Below are 21,173 nucleotides of genomic sequence, written 5' to 3'. Positions count from 1 at the left end.
GCAGTTGCATTTTCGAGTGATTTTTCAAAGTGGCGACTAAAAATAATGGAACGCTTATCTTTTGGCAATTGTATTTCTTTCACTGACAATCTTCCAAGGTTCACAACTTTTTTTTTTTATATAAAACGAAAAAAGTAAAATTATTTAAACAATAAAAGTTTAATAGAACAATATACTTTTTTTTTTAATGAAGGTTGTTTAAAACAAAAATATAGTAATTTGAATGTTTATACGTTCAAGTATCAACATAAAAATTTGTTGTATGTTTAGAATTACACTTCTTTTTAAAAAAAACAGAAAAAATCTTTGATGTACATACTCGTCACAGATTGAAGATGTCATATTCCAAAAATCGAGAATATTTAGTTGTCAAAGGTCAACTAAAGATAAATTTGTCCGTAGAGTCCTGCTTCGGGGGCAGTAGACTGATGCAATCATTTTTCCTGTGACCTTGTCATTAAATTTGTAAGTCTTCAGTTTAAGATCAGGATTAAAGGTCAATCGCAGAAGCTTGTTGAAGCAGTGTGTTTCTTCAATATGAAAACCATCCATAGCAATTAATGTTTCTTTCTTGTTTGTTTTTTTTCTTCTCCAACATGCAGTAAACATAAATACGCCAAACCCATACTTCATAATAGAATGGGGGAAAGCTGTCCTGAACAGTACTCTTCTCTCTCATTGTTAAAAAAAAAAAACAGCAAAGATTTTATTAGCTTGTCTATGTGTTGCTACGTTTTTTTTTTTTTTTTTAATTAAAGAAGTCGCTACTTATCAAGGCCTGGATGTGATACTATAAAGTGGACCTGAGGGGGACTTGAGTAACTCAGTTCTGAGAGGGGAGGGGCAATAGACAAAGGAACAGGAAACAATAGATAGGAAGTAACGAACAATGAATCTCTAGGTATTTTTAGTTCGAGCTTTTAGAGTTGACAATGACAATAGAAACCTACAGATAAAACAGGAAGGGGCAGCTTCCGGTAGCCGGGGTGGGGGGTGGGGCGACCTCAGATACCAACGTAGAGGAGACAGTTAGTTGACAACTAGATGCCTATCGCGGCGGATGGGAGTTGGACAGTTTTAGAGTTGACTGTGAAACAGAAATAGACGAACGTAACATCGGTAGAATGGGGAGAAGACACACACACACTCACACACACAAGTCCAACCGTCAATTATATGTGAAACATTGGCGTTTGTTTTTTTCCTTTCTTTGTTCCACGATTTATTATATTTCTACTTTTGTGAAACCACGCGTGTTCCCATCGACAGTCGCCAGCGAGAAAATGAGGATCCGGCCAAAAGAGGAATAGTCGGACGAAAAATCCACGGTACACGACGTTGGGAGTTGGCGATCTGTCGGGGCCATGCACTTCTGGTCACACGGAGGCCTCTCGAGGATAAGGGTTAATGAGTGTACAGTAGTAAATGGGAAAATATCGTAGTAATCGTTAGCGGAAATTTGTTAAATTGGATTACTGAAGATGACTGTTCATCAAGAACTTGTTTACATTGGTTTTACGGCAAATCAACCCTTTTCAAGTTATTTAATACTGGATCCAGTTATTTTGGAAATAATATTCATGTTGCATCCAGTTATTTTGTAGAAGATTTTTATTCTTCAAGTTTTTTGTATCTTCAAATATTTATTTGTAGAGTTTGGTTTGGTTGTTTTACGGCATATCAACCCTTTTCAGGTTATTTAATGTCAAATCTAGTTATTTTGGAAATAGTATTCATGTTGCATCCAGTTATTTTGTAGAAGATTTTTATTCAAGTTTTTTATATCGTCAATCGATAGTTTGTAGTGTTTGGTTTAGTTGTTTTATAGTAGATTTCATCGTTTTTATTTCCTGTCCTGCAGAACATGAGTTTTGAAAGGTTGGAGGAATAATAGATTACAGTATTAATATTTGGTACATTTTAAGTTAAAAAACCAGTCAGGAAGTGAAGGAGATAGAAAAGGGTGAAAAGGTGGGTTGTTTTTGCAGAACATGATTAAGTTTTGCAAAAAGCAAGTAGAAAAACAACAAGCATCAATGTTAGGTGCATTTCGTCTTAGAAAGCCAATACTTCAGACAGCCTGATCTCATAACACCTGGTTTACATTGGATTACTTGAAGACAAACATATTGTAGTCAGCTGGAAAGCAGGGAAACGGAAGAGTTTCACAGATGTGCAATTCTAGAAAGAAGCTCTGTTCATGGAATCTACGTTTAGGTTTAGGCACAGATAAAGAGGGGGGGGGGAATTATAGTGATTTCTTCCTGTTTATAATGCAATATCCTGTATGCATATCTTTAACTTCATTCCTAATAGAAAATGTGGATCTCAAAAGGTTGGTATAGTTTGACTTATATTGTCTCCACCAAATTCTGCTGGTCTGTTGGCACCATTTTGTCTCTAGTATAGGAGTCTGGACGTGGTGCAGAATCATCCCTCTTAACCGAGTGCTTTTAAGGAGAAGACTTTGTTGGTTCAGCGACACTGTGCACCACAACACTGGAAAGTTCATCCGTGAAGCAGTAGCTGCAGAATAACTCGAAAATTGGTGAAAACACCCGGGAAGCTGAAGATGATGCTGCACACTATCAAAACCACTGTCAAACATACCTTTGATCCACAGGTCTATGGTGTTTAGAAGTTGATCATACTAATACATATTAAATATGTATTAAACTGATGAACTGAATATATAGTAAGAACATAGTTGGCATTCTGACATATTTCTCGAGGCATTTCATTATTGCATTACTTTACCTGTTTTCTAGATGGTGATAAATGATTTGGTGTCACCGATGAAACATCTTCCAACAGCTATTTTAACTGAAGGAATTTATCACATTCTTAGACGAATTATTATTATTAGTAGTAGTATTAATAATAGTAGTAGTGGTTGTAATATAAGTAGTTTGGTGTAAAAACGATACTTTTCTGTAAAAGAAATGTTTATTTACTTTTAAGAATGTTTTACATAAAAAAGAAAGTTAACATTTACTATAACCCTGCACGTCCTCTGGGCCACATCCGTTAGATCCTGGTTCACGGTACCATATTTGGGATATAGCCCTGGCCATGTTCGTTGATTCCAGACCATAGATGCAATCCAGCAGGGCTACACTCTTAACTGTCTAGTGGTGGGGCCTTCAAGGGTGACTAGACTCTCACTGGAAAATAACGCTCTGCTGCTCAGGGCATGCAAAATGTGTGGCAACACTGCCTACTTCGGCCGTCGCTTTGACTTCATGTTGAATCTGGCCTGTGTCTTCCATCGTCTGGTGTCAGGGCATATCTGAAATAAACTGCATTTTCATTTAGGCTGGCAATCGAGAAGTAAAGAAAAACTCAGGATCATTTTCTTATAAACAAAACAAAATAATTATTCATAAAATAGTCTTAAGATATGCAGGGTACACTTGTATAAAGTTGAATTCTTTGGGTTCTTAACGGCTTCATGATGCAGGTTGTACAATTTAATTTAATTTAGACAATTTCCCAGCTAGGAACAAGAGCTTTTCAACTTAGCTTTTCTGGGGGGTTACCCCCCCCCCCTCTCATACCAGGCAGGAGGCCAAGGCGATGTGCACTCCTCGATACCAAGCAGTAGAAGTCTCCTATTTCTAAAAACACAATCGTTTTTATTAAATCGGCTTCTTCCCCCGCTGTCATTTGAAGATTACTTTTCCTTTCTCTATCCGATAATTTCATATTCTTTTTTTTTTTCTTGTGAATCTCTTCTCTTTCCTAACCATATCTCTTTAATTTTCTTTTTCTTTCTCTTCAACTCAAATTACTTTTCCCTCAAAGAAACTGTATTATCTTCCAAGGTTCAATTCCTATCACTTACTTCATGGTCTAGCACTTAAATATAACAGGTGACTTTGACAACATCTTTTCCAGCCAATAGAGCAGACCTCTCGTTGCCATGTCAACTTTACTTCTCTTTTCTGTTTATCATATCGGCAATAAAACATATTCCAGACTTTGGAGAAAAAGATAAATTTCTAATACCCCATGCCGAACACCCCACCCAACTCTTAGCCTGTAGAAGGGTGAATTGGTGTTACCCGGGTAAGTAACATTGTTACATTACAAGAAATAAATATTACACATTTATTTAATAAGAATTGTTCATTGTTCCAATTATTTTCATATAAAATGTTAATAATATATTATATATTATAATGCATAATATCTGTTGGAAGATGTTTCGTTGGGGATGCCAAATCATCTATCACCATCTAGAAAACGGGAAGTAATGAAACAACAAAATGTCTCGAGGAATATATTGGATTGCTGTATAGTTAAGATTAGATTCTCATTGTGTCTACTTCTTCGACATGTGTAATTGAGTTATTACGACCAATCTGAGATTCCATCAGCAACCATAAAACTAAAAAAAAAAGAAAAAAAAGAGCATTACCTCAAAACATGAAGCTATTATGTAACAACAATAGTTAGAGATATTTCTATTTCTACCGCCAATTGTTGTGAATGTTTTAGAATGTACAGATTGCTTTCATAACTCCTGACATTAAACCTTGAGATCAATTGTTTTAGGCTCATTGTTTCTTGGTTGTTGTGTTTGGCAAATTTGTATGTCTTATATTGTTTTTTCAAAGCTTTTTTTTTGTTTTTGCATTTATGCAACTCTGGTTTTGTGTCAGTCGACAGGCTGAATTTTTTTTTTTTTCCAAATATTTTATTTTCGATTTTATTGAAATGTATTACTCTGGCTCTTATTCTCATCTTGGTTGTTATTTTCACAATGTTTTGCCAGATGTAACCTCCGACCTTCTTTAGATACATCTTTTTAAACTTAGGAATATTTATGTTGGACTTGGTAATCTACACAGAATTTTGAATGGAACCCTGTATTTAATCCACTGTGTAGATTACCATTCATGAATGCAAGGTGCAATGGTTAAAGGCATTTATTAGTAATCACTGTCGAGTGATCATCTTCTTGAAGATGATGGTTCAATGCTTATTACACGCAATAACAAGTAAGAATAACAGTAGATCACTTCTACCCAGTCATGGCTGATGGAACAAGAATAATCTACTTTCATGGATTAAATAGAGAGTTCAATTTGAAATGTTATATAGGCTTCTGAGTTCGACAAAGATTCCCAAATTCAAAAAGATGCGCGCGACGAAGAAGGTTTGAGATAACATCAGCTGAAACATTGTGAAATGAATAAGTCATTCGAATGATACGAATTATCGAATTATCATCATCTTTAAAATTTCAAAAACCTTGTTTTCTGATTTGCAGCTGGAGTTGAAACCGGCCAAGAAGCAACTTGTTCTCCAACCAGTTCTCAGTCCAGTGTTGTAGGAGGGGAAGGAGGAGGGAGTGTAGATGGTGAAGATGGATTCCAACAACAACAACAATCACAACAGCAGCAGCAGCAGCAGGCACAATCCGAGACCATGTCCCACAGTCAGCTTGGAATGGTTGCACCCATTTGGATCCCGGACTCTGATGCTCCTAATTGTATGCAGTGTGAAGCGAGGTTCACATTTACAAAGCGAAGACACCACTGTCGAGCATGTGGAAAGGTAAATCCTTCAAAAACTTAACTTTTTAATTATGTTTATTCTTTCCATCCACAAAACAAACATGTACATGCTAATGGGAACCGCGGAAATTCCATGGTGTTTTCTGCATCAATCTGTTTATTTTATTCTCAGTTATATTTCTTTAAAAATAAAAAAGTTTGTCGAGGTCAGTGGTTTGAAGAATAAATTATTTTTCTTCCATAAAAATAATTATCAACTAAATATTCTTGAAATACAAACGTCTTGTTTTTATTTCTTTTAATATTGTAGCAATTTAATTCTTTTTTTTAAACTAATATTCTTTTTACCATAAAATTTTCAGCTAAATCTTCTGAATATTCTTTTAATCAATAAAACGATTGTCATTTTTTGAAATGTATTTACATTTATATTGTTTTAGTCAACATGACATAATTTGATTTTGGAACAATTCACTTTAAAATGGGTGAAGTTGGAATAATTTACTTTTGCGACATTAAATTAATCATCAATCACTATCTTTGTTGACTGGGTAATTTTTTTTTTTTTTTTTACTATGCATGAACGGTGATAATCTATGTATGATATGAAATCCTGGAGCAAATAGATGTTATCACCTACCACACCTATTTAATAAAAATGAAATCGTCCTATCACTATAGATAAAATGTAATTTTTTTTTGTGAAAAAGCAAATGTCGCCGACTACAAAATATAATTTGAATTTTATTTAAAAATAAATTGTTCTTAGATCGAATTCTGTTATCCTATATATTTGCATTATTTTTATTTTAATTTTAACACATTTAATTGCTACAATTTTAAATAACTTTTGGAGTGACATTCTTTTTATTTAGAGATTGAACTGACAATTATTTTTGCAATCAAAAGAAAAGTTATATTAAACAAATGTTTTGCAATTTTTGAGATGAGGATTAATAATTTGTATTATTTTGACTACTGTTCTCACCTGACATGTTATTCTTACATTTTTGGCTGCTGTAACCTACCATTATGTGCGTCTAGTCGAACTCCAAAATCTGTATAGTTTGAATGAGATCCTTCATTTAATACATGTGGGTGGCTTGTTCTCATTCCATCAGCCATAATCAGGTAATACTCTGAAGTAATTTGTAATTGTATTATTAGTATATAATGGGTTCCATTCGAAATATAGTGCAAATTTCAGTTTGCTTCATGTAACGCATGAAGAAGGTTGGAAGTTACATCAGCCCGAATGCCATTCAAGATGAAAACAATAGTTCGAATAACTTGTTTCAAAAATATTTTAATTTTTCCAATAAACGTCTAAAGGGTTACTTTTATTTAGTGAAAAATATTCATCGGACATTTATTCTTTATTCGTATCATTTTAAATATTTAAAATCCAGAACACATTCAGTTTATTTTAATATCTAAATTATTACAAGTTTAAATATTGAACACTTTCAGTTTATTTCAATATTTAAATTATTACAAGTTTAAATATTGAACACTTTCAGTTTATTTCAATATTTAAATTATTACATTTAAATATTGAACACTTTCAGTTTATTTCAATATTTAAATTATTATATTTAAATATTGAACACTTTCAGTTTATTTAAAGATTTAAATTATTACATTTAAATATTGAACACTTTCAGTTTATTTAAAGATTTAAATTATTACAAGTTTAAATATTTAACACTTTCAGTTTATTTCAATATTAAAATTATTACAAGTTTAAATATTTAACACTTTCAGTTTATTTAAAGATTTAAATTATTACGTTTAAATATTTAACACTTTCAGTTTATTTCAATATTTAAATTATTACGTTTAAATATTTAACACTTTCAGTTTATTTCAATATTTAAATTATTACGTTTAAATATTTAACACTTTCAGTTTATTTAAAGATTTAAATTATTACGTTTAAATATTTAACACTTTCAGTTTATTTAAAGATTTAAATTATTTCAATTTTATATACAGAACACAATCAGTTTATTTAAAGATTTAAATTATTACGTTTAAATATTTAACACTTTCAGTTTATTTCAATATTTAAATTATTACAAGTTTAAATATTTAACACTTTCAGTTTATTTCAATATTTAAATTATTACAAGTTTAAATATTGAACACTTTCAGTTTATTTCAATATTTAAATTATTACATTTAAATATTGAACACTTTCAGTTTATTTAAAGATTTAAATTATTACATTTAAATATTGAACACTTTCAGTTTATTTAAAGATTTAAATTATTACAAGTTTAAATATTTAACACTTTCAGTTTATTTCAATATTAAAATTATTACAAGTTTAAATATTTAACACTTTCAGTTTATTTAAAGATTTAAATTATTACGTTTAAATATTTAACACTTTCAGTTTATTTCAATATTTAAATTATTACGTTTAAATATTTAACACTTTCAGTTTATTTCAATATTAAAATTATTACAAGTTTAAATATTTAACACTTTCAGTTTATTTAAAGATTTAAATTATTACGTTTAAATATTTAACACTTTCAGTTTATTTCAATATTTAAATTATTACGTTTAAATATTTAACACTTTCAGTTTATTTCAATATTTAAATTATTACGTTTAAATATTTAACACTTTCAGTTTATTTAAAGATTTAAATTATTACGTTTAAATATTTAACACTTTCAGTTTATTTAAAGATTTAAATTATTACAATTTTAAATACAGAACACAATCAGTTTATTTAAAGATTTAAATTATTACAATTTTAAATACAGAACATATCCAGTTTATTTAAAGATTTTGTAGTGATATGCAAATTAAGTATAATTCACATATGGGCAGATAGCTCCTATTTATAAACCCTAACCCAACTAGAACAGGTGGTTGTTGAACGCTTGCTTAGCGTTATACACAACATATTAATGGCGTCGCTGATAGGATGTTCTCTAGTCTTTGAAGACCCGGAATACGTAGATACTTGGAGTCATTTCTTTGCTGCTAATGCGAGAAGCAAAAAGTTGAAAAACAACAAAAAACAAGGGGGGAGAATGAAATCACCGACTTGTTCATGGCTAACGATGGTTGTGAAGCAATTATGAAGGTTGCTATAATGGTTTACCCTCGAGAACTAGAAGAAATGACTTTCGAAGAAATAAGTCAGGTTATCAAGGGAAACATGAGGGCAAAGAAAAGACTGGTGATTGCAGAAAGGACCAAGTTTATGGCAATGAAGCAGGAAGTGGATGAACCGATAGTAAAATATTTACACCGGTTAAGAAGTGCGAGTAAATACTGTGACTTTGAAAAATCAAGAACAGACAACAGAAGAAGGCTTAATTCAACTAAGATTAATTGAAGATATGCATAATTCGGCACATAGATATATGTTAATGGAACAGTTACAACTTGCAAACATACCCTTGAATATGTGTCTAGAATTTATACAACAGCAGGAATTAATACATACTTTATACCAAAATAAAAAAAAAAACTCCGCGATGAAGAAATAATGGCTGACACGTATACGGTAGAAACGAAAAGAAAAAATGTATTGTGGAAAAATTCATGAAAAGAAAAAAGAAAAATGCCCAGTGTTTGGGAAAACATGTTCAAAGTGTTTAAAAAAGAATCACTTCAAAGAAGTATGTAAAACGAAAAATGTGGAAAGAATAGAGGATGAAAATAGACAACTTTTTTTTTATGTAAAGAAGGCTAATATACAAAATACTGGATCAAGGAATGGAGATACAAAAATATAAATGAAAATCAATAATTGTGTTGTTCAAATGCAGATAGATATTGGCAGTGAAGTAACAATAATTCCCTGAAATTTGTGTGAAAAAATGGAAAAACCGTGTTTAAAAAAAAAAAGCAACGTACAATTACATCAATTTGATGACTTAGTTATAGCAATTATGGGTTACTTTGAAGGTTCAATAGAACCAAAAGAAAAATATGAAGTAGTACCCATTTTAGTTACAAATTGCCAAAAAAACGCATGGACTATTGGGAATGATGTATTAAAAATGAATTCAACAAAGTTGATTAATAAGATAGAAATGGGAAAATTAAAAAAAATGGTGTTGAGGATAAAAGAGAATCGCTGGGGAAATTGTTCAATGGCTGAAAGACAATTCAAAGAAATAAGACATAAACTGACTATAGAAAACGGGGTAATATATAATGGAGACATGGTAGTTTCCCCAGAAACACAGAGGAGACAGGTTATAAAAAGTGTACATGAAGATGTACATTGTGGAGTAGCAGCTACGCAAAGAAGATTAAAATTGGAAGCATGGTGGCCGGGGTACTCAAGAGACGTAGAGGATTATGTAAAAAGATGCACAAAATGCACAGAACTCAGGAATTTCAAGCAAAAGAAAAAATGTGTGTGGCTCCGAGAAGCAGAACCATGGAGCAGAGTGCACATGGATCATGCCTATGTCAATGAGATAGGACTATTATTAATATTAGTAGACGCATATTCAGGTTGGCCTGAAGTGGTGAGAGTACCTGATTAAAAAAAAGTACCACCATAAAACAAATATTAAAAGTAATATTGTCGAGAAATGGGATACCAAGAACATTGGTGAGGGATAACGCGCCAGAATTTGCGGATGCTGATTTGCATGAATGGTTTAAAAAAAAAAACAGGATGCAGACCTTACAAGATCCCTCCCTACCACGATCAAAGTAATGGGATAGCGGGAAGGATGATCCAGACAGTAAAGAAGAGCATAAAAGCATGCGTGCAACAGGAGAAAATTGATGCTTTTCTACCAAGATTATTACTAAGTTATAGAACAATTCTGCATGCAGGCAGGCCAGAAAGTCCATCTGCCTTAATGGGCAGACATTTAAGATCCCCTTTAACTATGTCATATGTCACAAATCAAAAGATGTGGTACAAAAGAAAAAGGAATACGGAAGCCGAAAGAGCAGAATTTATTATGCAGAAAGGACATAATACTGCAAAATTAAATAAAGAAAATAGGAACAGTGTTCTAGCTCATGCCGACCAAATAAGATCCCAAGGAGAACAATCGGATGAGGAAATGCCCTCAGAGCAGCCCATTATTGACGTAACAGAAAAGTTACTGCAGAATGAGACTGCAGAGGAGGAAGAAGTAGAGAGGGACGAGTTAGAAGAATTAGAATGTGAAAAGTCAGAAGAGGAAGATCAGAATCGGCAAGAGGAACACTGCGATTATAGGGAAAGACGTGATGGATGCAGATCTTCAAGGAAAAGGAGAAAGATAAAGGAAGATGTTCAGGAGGGCACAAGAAGTACTAGTGGCATAAAGCCCCTCCGTTATAGGGAGATGTAGTGATATGCAAATTAAGTATAATTTACATATTAGCAGGTAGCTCATATTTATAAACCGAACTAGAACAGGTGGTTGTTTTACGCTTGCTTAGCGTTATACACAACATATCAGATTTATTACAATTTTAAATACAGAACACATCCAGTTTATTTAAAGATTCAACTGAAAGTTACTTTTACAGAAAAAAATGTCAAATTTTTCCCAAATATAACTCGACAGCCGTTTATCTTTTCAAATAATCTTTTTCGTTTAAGTATGTTAAACATTACTGCTTCATGTTTTCTCACAGAAATATAAACATTAAACAATAACTTTTCTATGTGGTTTGTCAGTCTGCAATCACTTTGACATTAGGTTTTGCAGGAAGGGTAGTGTTGTCCTCCAACATGAAACACCTGGTATTTCAAAATGGTCACCCATTTAGTACTGACTAGGCTTAAAGTCACTTAACTTTGATCTAATGGGAATTTTTATGTCAATGTAATTATGGGCATGTAAAAAATGTTATTGTTAGTAAATTATACAAATGAAGTAATCCACTGTGAAATTTCCATGCGTTCCCACCATTATGTATTGCACTTTTCTGTTTTCGTTTAAAGGAGTAATGTGTTTTATATTGACAAATACTTGCTTTGCTAATAAACTTTGTTTTTCTCTGTCTCACATATACTATCAGGCATACACAACATTTCCTGGGATTGGATGAAGATCCTTGTGTAACTTTGAATATTTGTTAAAATTATCTTAAAATAACTAAACAGCAGGAAACATCAATTTTAATAAACAAAAAAAAAAAACAAAAAAAACTCCAAACTTTAAAAATCTTTCTAACAAAAACAAAACAATTATTGCAATTGTTAAAAGAATGGTTTATTCTTAATTTTCAGGCATTATTTTTAACTCTTTTTATTCCTTGTAAAATCTTATCCTAGAAAAGTTGTGTTCAATCTTTTTATAGGGTTTCGTTTTAAATAAAATGGTGTATAATGTCGTTGCTTATATAAGTTTAGTGTGAATCCAGACGCCAAGGTATTATTGTAAAACCCTTAATACAAAATTAATACAACCATTGGATACTTCATAAAATTTTACTTGCATAAAGTTGTTTTAGTGCTCAAGTACATGTATTTGGTGACTTAAATGTCTACCACAGTAATTGGTTTGGTTTCTCGAGTTACAGACACAACTGGTAGCATCACACATAGATTTTCAATATTCCATTTGCTGACACAGGCTGTCAATTTCCTGACATATTTCCCAGATCGTCACGATCAGTAAGTCTCATTTCTAGACAAATTTCTGACCCATTTCCCAGATCGTCACGATCAGTAAGTCTCATTTCTAGACAAATTTCTGACCCATTTCCCAGATTGTCACAATCAGTAAGTCTCATTTCTAGACAAATTTCTGACCACAGTTCCTGAAGATTGTGTAACAAATGAGCATAGCTGATCATGTGATATTGGTAGACATCACCCTAAACTCTCAAACTGAAGTTGAAGAACCATTGCTCAAAACAAGAAGGCTAAATGGGAAGCCATTAGGGATGACCTCCTGGAGCAGCATCTTTGCTCGTCCTGTGGAGCAGTGTACAAAGAAGACGACTTCAGCATATGTTTCGACACAGAATATTTTGTAGCTAACCCCACTCTCCCTTTCTACTTGTGTAACTGCCATTGCTCAAAAGCAGCATTGGGAGAGAGGGCTTTGTTTTAAAATGTATCCCCATAGGAGCACAAGAGAGACACCCCAAATATAGTATAGACTAGCCGAGACATCCAACATTGCCCAAGTGGAAAATTAACATAAAATTCATGCAATATATTTGACTATAATAAAACATTAATTTAAATCGACTTTTACCTTATTTTGATGCTCTTAGCATTAGGGTATTTTTTATCGGATTTTTTATCGGATTTACTTGGATCAACAGCAGATTTATATTAAAATGGTTGCCATCAGAAAATGTGAGAAACAATGCTAACTAAAAAAAGTGCATTTGTTATTAATAATACATAATAATTTTGTTACCAAATTAGACTAAATTACAAATCCCTATAAATTTTCCAAATTTGCTACATTGGACATCAATGTCCCAGAAGACTTTATTTTCTATGTTAACTTAATGCTTCTTTGTAGAGATTTCCAAATATGCTGCTCATAGTTTTTTATTTTATCTAAATAAAAGTTCTTTTTCCATCAATATCATCTAAAAAAAACAAATAAGACTTTCTTTCACATTTATTCATATATATATATATATAAATATGAACAAATGATTAATATATTAATATATATATACATATATTTTAAGTTTACCATTTTGATTACCTTGGTAAACTTAATGTAATTTTTATTTCTTTATATATATATGTGTGCAAACAGTTAATAAAACATGTTAAAAAACACTTTGAAATAAGTTAAAAACATATTTAATCTGAAAAGGAAACACTAGATAAGTGGATAGTCCTTAATCTGTGAAGTTTCGAAGAAATACTTTCCTTCTCATCAGAGGGTAGGAATTAGCAAAATGCGGGATCGGATTTTGCATGCAGAAATATTTGATGAAACAAGTAAGTCAAAGATCTTACTTGATAACAAAAAAAGTGAAGCAGAGGGAATATGGTGAAGAAAAAGGTGATTACACATGAATGGATAGTCTGATGGAAGATAAATAATCCAGTGACGGTATATATATATATATATATATATATATATATATATATATATATATATATATAGTAATTTATAAAATATATATGGCGATTAAGCTACACTGAATATTCTGCGTTTCATCCACTATAGGATTCGTCAGGCTTATGTATATTCAGTGTAGCTTAATGGCCATATTTTATAAATTACTAACTAGCTCTACCTACATATTGAGCACTTTTGAAGTAAATACTTAAAGTTTACGCATAAATCTATACTTTCGTATATTAAATTTATGTGAGTAAATTAAGTAGTTTATATATATATATATATATATATATATATTAGTGGCCTGGCAAGGCCAGAGGAGAGACAAAAACCATCTCAAAGCAGCAAAACTAAAGCTAGCCTGCCGGGACACTACTTATACAAATTTAGGCAAATTTGGGCATATTTTATTGGTTTGAAAATGTAGGTTCTTTTTTATAAATTGTCACAAAGTTTTAACCATAGAATAGTATTATAATCTTACAAAAACACGCAAATTTTCATTTAGTTTCATCCCAAAGAACCAAAGATATGAGCATTTCAATATTCAATTTGGATATGAGTGTGCGTGCGTGTGTGTATGTATATATATATATATATATATATATATATATATATATATATATATATATATATATATATGTATACCACCTCTTTTGGCAATTTTATAAGTTCGAAATTTCAGCGACTATTGATCAGAATTTAACAAATGAAGGCTTATTGGAAAGGTAATGACCTGAATTGTGTAGTTGACTATGTGACCTTTGCCTTTACTGTTGCATAGTAAGATCATCCATCATTCAGAGCCTATTTTTTTTCACTTTTTTACAGCCATAAAATGTTTCAATCATAGTCATTTGTTTTCCTAGTTTTACATATGAATTACAAAATATCTGATATATCTCCAAAACTTTTGGCTTTGGCGGAGGGGGAGACTAAAACTTGCTGTGATGGTTTATCTTGCTTTCCCGACTGCTGGAAAACGGCTTCTGTGGTACCAGTTTTCAAGAATTCTGGTGAAAGAACTGACCCACTTAATTATCACCCCGTTAGCCTCCTTCCACTTTTCGCCAAAATATTTGAGTCCTTAGTTAATCAAGCCCTAGTCCAACACCTAACAGCTGCTAAACTCCTGACCGACAAACAATATGGATTCAGGCAAGCCCGTGCAACAGTAAATATCTTAACTGTAGTCTCTGAACGTATATACTGTTCACTGGACAAAACAGGGGAAGGGAGAGTGGTAGCCCTTGATTTATCTAAGGCTTTTGACAGGGTATGGCACGATTGTTTTCTAAGGAAAATTAGATCATATGGTATCACTGGAAGAATACATAATGTAATTAAATCCTTCTTAAGAGAAAAATTCAAGTTGTCCTTGACGGTCGTACATCTAAACAATATGATATAAATGTGGGAGTACCCCAGGGGTCTATCCTTGGACCTTTATTGTTCCTGATATTCATAAATGACCTCCTGATAAAATTGTTTCAGAGATGGGTATATTTGCCGATGACACCACCCTCTATAACAGGCTTGAGGGGAAAACAAATGAACACATATTTAAGGAAATGGCAGAATCACTAGAGGATGACCTCCAATCTGTAGTGGAATGGGGACAAAAATGGATGGTCACATTCAATGCTGCCAAGACTAAGCTTGTTTCCTTCAATAACTACAAGAAACCTTTTCTACCACCAATAGCAAGTGCTAAGAATACATTGCCTGAAAGTACTTCCTTTAAACTCATCAGCCTAATGTTTACAGGAAACATGAACTGGAATAGATACATTGAGAGCATTGCCAAGGTTGCTGCAAGGAAGATGGGCTCTCTCTACCGTGCTAGAAAATTACTTACGCTTGAAGGTATCCTGTACCTCTATAAGGCCACCATTCGCCCATGTATGGAGTATTGCTGTCACATTTGGGTTGGTGCATCTGCTGCTTGTCTCTCACTCCTTTTCAGAGTTCAAAAGAGAGTCCCCAACCTGATAGGTCCTGAACTGTCATCTAAGCTTCAGCCTCTGTCCCATCGACGAAATGTTGCATCCCTCTGCCTGTTCTACAAATACTTTAATGGTGGCTGCTCTGACGAACTACAAACACTTGTACCTCCTTGACGTGACTACCCCCGACGGACCCGACAAGCAACTAAATCCCACCCCTTTACAGTAGAGATCCCTAGGTGTAAGAAAGCCTTTTACTCCAATAGTTTCTTCCCCAGAACTGCAAGTCTTTGGAACTCCCTTCCGGGATACTGCTTCCCCAACTGTACTGATATGCAGAAGTTCAAGTGTAATGTCAACAAACATCTTTCTACTCATCTCCTTTCATAATGCCCCCGCAAATTATCCCCGATAGTAGCCCCTACTTCAAAGTGGCACTTGCCTTGTTTGGGGTGAAGATTAAATAATAAAAAGAAATAAAAAAATAATCTGAAATAATAGCAATGGGAGACTTGATTCCAAATATTGTTCATATGTTATATCTCCCCTCTTTGGTTTTCATACATGATGTAAATTTCACAATGTATAAAGATTATTTGATACTGGAGATATTCATAATTGTACTCTATTTCCAAAAGAGGAGAGATATAACATATGAGAAATATTTGGAATCAAGTCTTTCCTTGCTGTTATTTCAGATCATTTCAAACTATAGAAGCAAGTTTTCATCTCTCCTCTTTCTATATATTTATATATATATATATCTAATCTCATACACTAGATTACCTGTGACCTATTGGGTCAGCATCTAGCTAAAGAATAGTTAGAAAACATAATTAATGAATCGGTGCACTATTCGTGACAGAAAAATAATATTTTTAAAAAATTGCATAGATTGATTATATTGTTTTGTTTTACATAAAATATTTTTACAAAAGTATATTAAAATGTTTTTTTACATTAGAAAAACATTTTTACAAAAATATATAAAAATGAAGAAATAGATTGATTACTCTGAGTCATTTCAACATATTTAATTATGCTCCCATGTCCATGCAGGCAGAGGTCGGATTTTCTTATTCAGGGTGTATTAAGCTATTTTTTTACCATTTAAAAAAGGAAAAAAAAATATGCAATTACTTAGTAATTTTTATTTATTAAAACATCTTTCTTATTGACAAATGATAAAGTTTCATTGAGTGGGGTGGGGGGTGTACTCTATTCATATAACACTTATTGCTTGAGATAAATGAAACCTGTTATCTGGAATGTATTCAATCATATAAATCGTTGACTTTGATAAGTTTTTACATTTTAGAATTTCCTTGGTTTCCAAATAATGCTTTTTTTTTCTAGTAAAAAGTTATAAACAGCTTTTTTTTTTTTTTTTTGCTTTTTTAAGTATAACACCTACAAAATTAGCCAAGACAACTCTAAGAATAAAACTTTAAATTCTTATGGCTATTATATGAGTGTATTTATTGAATATTAAGAAAGAAAACTCAGCTTTACAATATTTTGTTTCAGAAATTTTTAGATAAGGATCCATAATTTGTATTCTGGTATTATTTAGACTACTGTTCTTATTCTGGATATTTTTATCACAACGTTTCGGTTGATGTAACTTCCAATTTTCTTTAGATACATCTTGTTGAATTCTGGAAATCTGTACTGAATTTTAGGTTTCCGTTTGAAATTCCACACAGATGCTAGAATTAGATAAGATACATCTGAAGAATGTTGAAGTTTATATGCGTCAAATTTTTGTGAGAACATCAAAGTTGCAAACAGTAGTCCGAACAATCCAAATAAACTTTTCAGTTCTATTTTCATCCATTTCTTCATGGTTGGTATTTATGAAAGTAAACAATTTAATTTGATAATAAGTGTGAAATGTGTCGTTCTACTCTACGGTATGATTATTGCAATACAAGCGAGATAACCGTCATTGGATTTCTAAAATGTTGAAAAGTTGTGTTCAATCTTATTGCAAGGTTTTGTTTGAAATAAAATATGTTCTTATTTACTTGCCCCCCCCCACCACCACCACCACCCCCACAAGGGCAGTTACCGACAAGGTCAGTTTTTAATGTGGGGAAATCCATAAAAATAAATAAATAAAATACTTAACTATAATTCCACTATGAAAAAGGTATCTAATGGTTTTAAATCATTCAATTTTTGGATTGAGTATATTAACATAGGAGACTTCTTAGAATATCTGTTATATTTTTTTTTTTTTTTTTTGTTTTTGAGATGAGGATTAATAATTTATATTATTTGGACTACTATTCTCATCTTGGATGTGATTCTCATCCTATTTATGCTGAAGTGACCACCGGTTTTCTTCATGCACATGTTTTTAAACTCTGGGAATCTATACAGACTCTGGAACTTATTTCTCTGTTTAATTCGGTTATAGATTGTTTTCCTCCACATACCTATGGCATAGTGGTTCAAGACATTGGTTAACAATTAGTTCCAAGTGACAGTCATCTGATGGGTGATGGTTCAGTCCTTACTTACGTAGCTAAAAATGAGATAAAAATGAATACTTTTACTCTACTATGACTGATGGAACAAGAACAATCTACATGCCTCTGGCTTAAATAAAGTTTGAAATTTTGAATTAGGTTTTAATTAAATAATCTTAGGGAATTAATTTACAAATAAGAATTTAGGATGGTAAAAGCGTACACAACCTGAAAAATAGGGGCATTTTGTTTGTTTATTAAAAAGTTTTGTAAATAAGACGAACACACCAAAAATGTTTAGTACTCCTCTCCCCCTCTTTTTTTTTTTTTTTTTTTTTTTTCCAAATAAATCTTTTTAGATGTTTGAAATCTAATGAAAAACAACAACTCTGGTTTTTTATTTGTTCATTTACAGTGTGCGCAGGTACACCAGGAGAAATCAGTGTAGACTTGAATTTGTCGCTTTCACAGTTACTTATTTCTTGGGTCTTAAGAATCTAATTGTTCTAGAGTTTCTACAGTTTTAAAGTTTGAAAAGATGCATCTGGAGAAAGATTGGTTGCATCAGTTGAAACATGAAAATAATGAAGATGAGATTATTAATTTGAATATTATAAATTATGAGTTTCATTTCAACTTATTAGTTAACATTAAGCTTTGAACTTTGTTTTGTTTTATAATTTCAAGTTAGAAATATTTCCTTTTACTTTTCAGGTCTTCTGTTCAGCATGCTGTAGTCTGAAAAACAAATTGCAGTATATGGAAAATAAAGAAGCCCGTGTTTGCTTGGCATGTCATCAGCTTCTCAATATTAGTGAGTATAGGATGAGCCTTATTGTATTTCATTGTTACACAGTTAATTTAATATATAAATTTCCATTTGCTGCCACATCTGAATTTTCATCTTCCTTTTTCCTGACTAATTGTCTATAATAACCATTTATAGTTTATACCCCTCCTCTGTCCACTTTTCCAAAATGCCATTTCAAAGCATTATCTTGAGTTGAATTGGTTCGAATGGTTTCTCTCTAAATTTTTTCACTCGCCATCCAAAAGTACATGGTTGAAATATTATAGTGAAATATATATATATATTTTTATGAAAAGAATATAGACCAAGGAAATTATTAAAATAAAGAAAACACGAATAACAATATTTATTAATATCTTACAAACAAAATATAGACAAGAATTGTTTGAATTGAATTTGAACCTTGATTACAAGATGATCTTGTAGAAATTTTAAAATTGTTTTGATGTTATTATTAAAAACAATTTTTTTTTTCTTTCTTTAAGCAAAACTTCGAATGTGACTGGCATTAAAAACTTGTAACAACCACACAATCTTGCTGCTCAAAAGACTCGTTTATTTTTTTCTCATTATATTTGTGAACTTTTTTCTCTAGATTAAACGATTACTTTTTTATCTTCCTCCCAGGAGATGTGGCCCTTGATAACCTTGTTATAACCAGGTCTTGTTGTAAGGAAGAAATGAAAGGTTTGACTTGCACCATATTCAGCATGGATTATATATACTCTATCTCCTCTCTTCCCCGATTCCCGGTAGAGGATGACATTCCTTTGTTATTTGATTACCTCCCTTTGATCCCAGTTTTCTCCCCTTCTTGTAGTGGACACTAATTGGTCTTCAAGTTCGTCAACTATTTGAACTCTTTCTTTAAACAGCCAACTTTATAGCAACCACAGATAAATCCTTTCTTGGGTGTATGTGTATCAGGATTCTTATCAGTAACTGATTATACTCAAGTTTCTTCACCCCATGTTGACAAAGGTTTTTTGGACAAAACAGTTAGCTGCAAAATGAACAGGTTTCTTTTTTCATTATTTGGTCAATTTTTTTTTTTTTTTAAATAAGGAAACGAACAAAAAATGTTTTTTTGTTCGTTTCCTTGTTTAAAAAATATAACTTGACCCAAAAATTAAGAAAAAAAGCAAACAAAATAAAAAACTGTTCATATTACAGCTGACAGTTTCATACAGAAAGTCTTTGTCAACATGGGTGAAGAAACTTAAAGATAACCAACAACAATTTATTAATAGAATCAAATGGTTTATTTTATTATTTATACTTTTAATAACATCTGAAAAAATAATCTATTGTCAGATGACTTAGTTTTAGAACTTAACTGTTTTTATTCAAAATTGCTAAGAAAAATAGTTCCTATATACAATGTGTTTGTGTGTGTATATATATATATATATATATATATATATATATATATATATATATATATATATATATATAATGAGTCTTCTTAGTAAATAGTCTGAAAAAGTCTGATGTTTGATCAAGTTTTCCAATTTAAATGTGATCTTTTTTTTTTTTTTTCTTCAAATAAGTTTCAGATTAAAAAAACGAGTGCTGTAGTTAGCATTAAAAATTGTGTGTAATGTATAGATAGGGTTGCGATTTTGAAGGTTGTGACAATATAAATTTATAAACAATATAACAAAACTATCGGCAAATTTATAGACATGTTCAAAGTCTTTCCCAAGCAAATCTTCTCCACTTTACTACCACCTATGACAACTAATATATTGCTACTCTATGCTTCATAATAGGAAACGAATACCATTTTAAACCTTTGAAGGGGTCAGTATAAGTAAATTGAAAAATGATACATGTGTCAACAGTAGGTTCACTCGCAAGTCTGTTTACAAAGTTCGATGACAAAGTAGTCAAAAACAGTCTAGCAAGCAAAATCACAATTAATTGCAAAATGTATTAAGAAAAACAAAATTAAAAAAAAAAAAAATCCAATTTTTCATGTCCAACAAATAAGAAATTGCACTCACAAAATTAAAATTTCTATGTTAAAAAAAAAAAGCGTTTTATTTATTTTTTTTTTCTGGTTGTTTAGTAGTGAAGGAAAATGTACAAAATGTAAAAACTTTATTTTCTAGTTTATCAAAACTTTTTGTTTCCATTATAGCTTTTAGAATTCTTCTTTCATTTATATTGCATTAGCCAATTTTACTGCGGTACTATTCAATTATTTCTCCACAAGTTTGTTGTACTCTCTGTAATCTGCAACAATGATAGGTATTGCCTCAAACTTGCTTCCCAAATGCAGCGAATCCTCAAATATCTTAATAATGGAAACATTAAATTGATGTCACTGCAGATGGGTTTGACATAGTCTTACTTTGCTTATATGGTCCTCAACATTTTTGAGATAC

The 21,173-nt window shown here is 31.6% G+C and overlaps 1 protein-coding gene across 6 annotated transcripts in view; it reads left to right on the top strand.

Annotated features, from left to right (window-relative positions):
* The window catches only part of LOC145296962 (uncharacterized), a 245,182-nt gene that overhangs the window by 142,844 nt on the left and 81,165 nt on the right, over positions 1-21,173 (top strand). For 4 of the 6 annotated variants that reach the window (XM_080143190.1, XM_080143188.1, XM_080143187.1 and 1 more), the window contains exons 4-6: positions 5,276-5,562; positions 18,687-18,786; positions 19,411-19,470. In XM_080143190.1, the coding sequence (XP_079999316.1) occupies positions 5,276-5,562; positions 18,687-18,786; positions 19,411-19,470 (447 nt within the window). The remainder of the gene's footprint in view (positions 1-5,275; positions 5,563-18,686; positions 18,787-19,410; positions 19,471-21,173) is intronic. The other 2 variants (XM_080143189.1, XM_080143186.1) reach the window with 1 other exon arrangement.

Source organism: Euprymna scolopes, chromosome 17 (genome assembly GCF_053919585.1).
Source record: "Euprymna scolopes isolate OS-2025 chromosome 17, ASM5391958v1, whole genome shotgun sequence".
NCBI lineage: Eukaryota > Metazoa > Mollusca > Cephalopoda > Sepiida > Sepiolidae > Euprymna > Euprymna scolopes.
This window is presented reverse-complemented; position numbering and strand designations above follow the sequence as displayed.